General features: G+C 38.0%; 1 protein-coding gene across 1 annotated transcript; it reads right to left on the bottom strand.

Moving 5' to 3' along the window:
• Positions 1-827: 827 nt before the first annotated feature.
• LOC138827696 (putative vomeronasal receptor-like protein 4) lies at positions 828-1811 on the bottom strand. The gene has a single exon (XM_070023315.1). The coding sequence runs from the start codon at positions 1809-1811 to the stop codon at positions 828-830; it is 984 nt and encodes a 327-aa protein (XP_069879416.1).
• Between the last annotated feature and the right edge of the window lie 1599 nt (positions 1812-3410).

Here is a 3410-nt window from a genome sequence, read left to right as displayed (position 1 = left end):
CTACAACTTGTGTGTGGGGATTGGAGGGTGAAAATGGAAAAGAGATGGAAAGGGTGGCATTGTCCACAAAGATATGTGGACATATTTAACTATAACCAGATCTCAGTACATCACCTTTATAATAACAATAAAAAAAGGCAATCAAGAAAAAAAAGAAAAAGAAGGCATTATCAAGAAACTAGAAACTGCTCTCACTAGATGTATAATTTGCCAGCACCTTGATTGTGGATTTCCTATGCTACAGAACAATCAAAAGTAAATATTTATTGTTTATAAGCTAAAAAGTTCTGACTTAAGGAAACAATAAAATACTAATAATTGGAAAGTGGTTTTTTTCTGTTTTTTTTTTTTTCCCCCAGTGTAAGCAAGAAGCTAGGAGACACATGATAGGGATGGTAGACTTAGAGGCTGGCAAGATACTGATTTTTCCAATTAATAAACTACTAGGCAGGAACTGGTGGCTCACATCTTAGCTACTCAGGAGGCTGAGATCTGAAGATCCTGTTTCAAAGCTAGCCCAGGCAGGAAAGTCCATGACTCTTATCTCCAATTAACGACCAGAAAACCTGAAGTGGAACTGTGGTTCAAGTGGTAGAGCACAAGCCTTGAGCTGAAGAGTTGAGGGACAGTGCCCAACCTCAGAGTTCAAGCTGCAAGACCAGAAAAAAAAGAACTGCTAGACCAGATTTAGATTGCTTAAGAAATGATTAATGAAAAAGATTTATCTGTTGTTTTATACCTTGATTAATGTTTTGAGATACTAGAACAACAGGGCATAGAAATTCCTAATACATGCACCTTGAATTTATCGAAGAATGAGTGTAACATTAGAAGCATAGATTTCTGTACTTCTCAGTGAGCCTCCAGGATTTAGCTATATGGACATGCCGGTTGATCAGGACCAAGGGACTGAGAATAGCATATCCAAGTTCTAGAAATGTTTTAATGTTTAGTGTTATGAAATCACTTCTCAAGGTAGAACCTGCATATAAGGAGAACATGAAATCTGCCCAATAAAAGACAAGGAAACAGGTCATGAGAATGAGAGTACTTAGAGTGACTCTGATTTCTGAGCTGGAATTTTTTGCAAACTTGGAGCTATGAAGGTAGAGGACTCGCTTGTGATGTTTATACAGATGGAAAGCCATGTACACACTGCTCCAGGCCATGAGACTCTGAAAGATCACATCCCGGAGAGTCATGAGGGAGAGGAAAAGCCATCTAACCTCTTGTCTAGATGGTAGCATATAACAATACCCAATGTACATTCCAAACCCAGATCCATTCATGTTATTGACTGCTGTGATGTAGTGTAGCAGGTTGGAGCTTATCAGAGAATTAGAGATCCAAAAGAGGAGGAGATAGGGAAGAACTTGCCATGCATTTTGTGGTTTGAGCTTTCTCCACAGGGTGGTCCTGGGACTGATGGTGATGGCCTGGACCACGCTGAGGAGACAGGTGGTGCAGATGGAAAGCCCCCGAGCCATCCTCCTCAGATAAACCATAGGTTTACAGCTATGATCATCTAGCAAATTTCTGAAATAAGCAATGATTGCTATTTCTCTTATGCCTATGCTACAAATAATGATCATATTTGAAAAAGCCAAGTGGACAAGTATAAGATTTATGGGTTTTTTGTCAGGTTCCATGACAAAAGTACATACATGTAACACAAATATAAAGATGTTCCCCACCATTCCAGGTCCGGTGAGAGAAAAGACTATTTTCTGGATGACTTTACTCCAAACCTCTTCAGACTTCATCTTCAGAACTAGAAAATTCAGTTTAACCAACACAAATATCAATTTCATATTTCAGAGGATGTATTTCTCCATCGATAAGGAAAAGAACAGTATCTAAAATATCTAAATATATATAGTTCTTTCTCAGCGCATCTCATTGTTTTCCTTTTTTACTCTTTTACCTGCTTTCTCTAACACAGAAGTGATGATAAATACAGTTTGGAAATATATTCCATGGTCATATATTCACTTACCTTTATAAAAGTCCTTCTTTGTATCCTGCATGTTTACAATATAGATGACTACTTTCTTACAGACAAAAGCTAAACAAAGGGCAACATCACTCAATTACTAAGCAACACGATCCAAGTGATTAGCTTAGATGAGTCATTCCTTTTTATTATTTACAGACAATAAACCACCTCATGTTATTTTATTGTATTGGGGTTCCACTGGGAGTCTCATTACTACTTTCCCTAAAACTTCTTAACTGTGTCTGAAACACAAGGGACAATAGAAGGGTCTGGCATACTAGCCTTAGGGTCGGAATAACACTGTATATTCCCATTATTCTGCATGGTAGAATCATTGAAATGATTTTCTCCATTACTTTGTTTTTACCATCCGTTTCTCCTGAGAGCTTCTCAGGAAAAGCTATCAAAATGTCAGAAAAACAGTTTACTTCTGTAGCAGTTGTCCTGTGGATTCCAACTGAAGGAAGACACTAGCTCTGTGTTTTAGACCTTGTCAAATCAAATTATTTTTCTCCATCAAAGATGTCCCCTCCCAGTGAATTACAAAGCGAGTGATGAAGACTATCTTTAGAGATTACTCTTAAGTTATGGTTTTCTTTTGCCACATCTTTCTACTGATTTACTTATGGTTAGGTTATCTTTTCAGTAGACCTGTCTTTTCAAATAATCTATGAACAGATTTTGGGATAAGGAACATGTCCCATCTTCTCTAATGAGTGTTGTTCCTGGATTGAAAAGCATATACTATATCTACTGTGGGAGGGACTTGCAAAAAAACATTTATGTTTGTATTTGAACAAGATTCCACCTTTGCAGAGATAACCAAAATGCAGTGTTTGTGAATCATGTAGCAATTTTCAATGCAAATTGTGGGGGCCGGGGTAGAGCATATGTATGCCTAAGAAATATCACTAACTTGAGAAGTATAAAGTTCAGGATTTCTAAGAGGAAGTTTTGCAAACAACCACTCTAGATTACATATATTTGCTTTCTAAATCCCTATATGTATGAGTTTGAACATGTTAGATCACTTGTCTAAGACCCAGTCATTTGTACAATCCAGGTGAATTGTGTGGATTCAATGAGCTGAGATATATAGTGCTTATATTAGTGAGAAGTATTAAAGAATCATTTTTTCAGCCAGGTGCCAGTAGCTCATGCCTGTAATCTAAGCTACTCAGGAGGCTGAGATCTGAGGATCACCGTTCAAAGCCGGCTTGGGCAGGAAAAGTCTGTGAGACTCTTATCTCCAATAAACCACTCAGAAAACTGGAAGTGGTGCTGTGGCTCAAGTGGTAGAGCACTAGCCTGGAGCTGAAGAGCTGAAGGACAGCACCCAGGCCCAGTGTTCAAGCCCCATGACTGACAAAAAAAGGAATAATTTTCTAAAAGTAATTATTAGTGTTATGTGTCC

The sequence above is a fragment of the Dipodomys merriami genome, unplaced genomic scaffold, assembly GCF_024711535.1.
Source record: "Dipodomys merriami isolate MVZ:Mamm:240054 unplaced genomic scaffold, mDipMer1.0.p SCAF_16, whole genome shotgun sequence".
NCBI classification, from domain to species: domain Eukaryota; kingdom Metazoa; phylum Chordata; class Mammalia; order Rodentia; family Heteromyidae; genus Dipodomys; species Dipodomys merriami.
The sequence above is the reverse complement of the archived record's forward strand: the minus strand, read 5'-3'. Positions and strand labels throughout refer to the sequence as shown.

What these genes read in the sequence shown, in the direction of transcription:
- LOC138827696 (XM_070023315.1), bottom strand. Translation starts at nt 1,811, where the DNA reads ATGAAATTGATATTTGTGTTGGTTAAACTGAATTTTCTAGTTCTGAAG.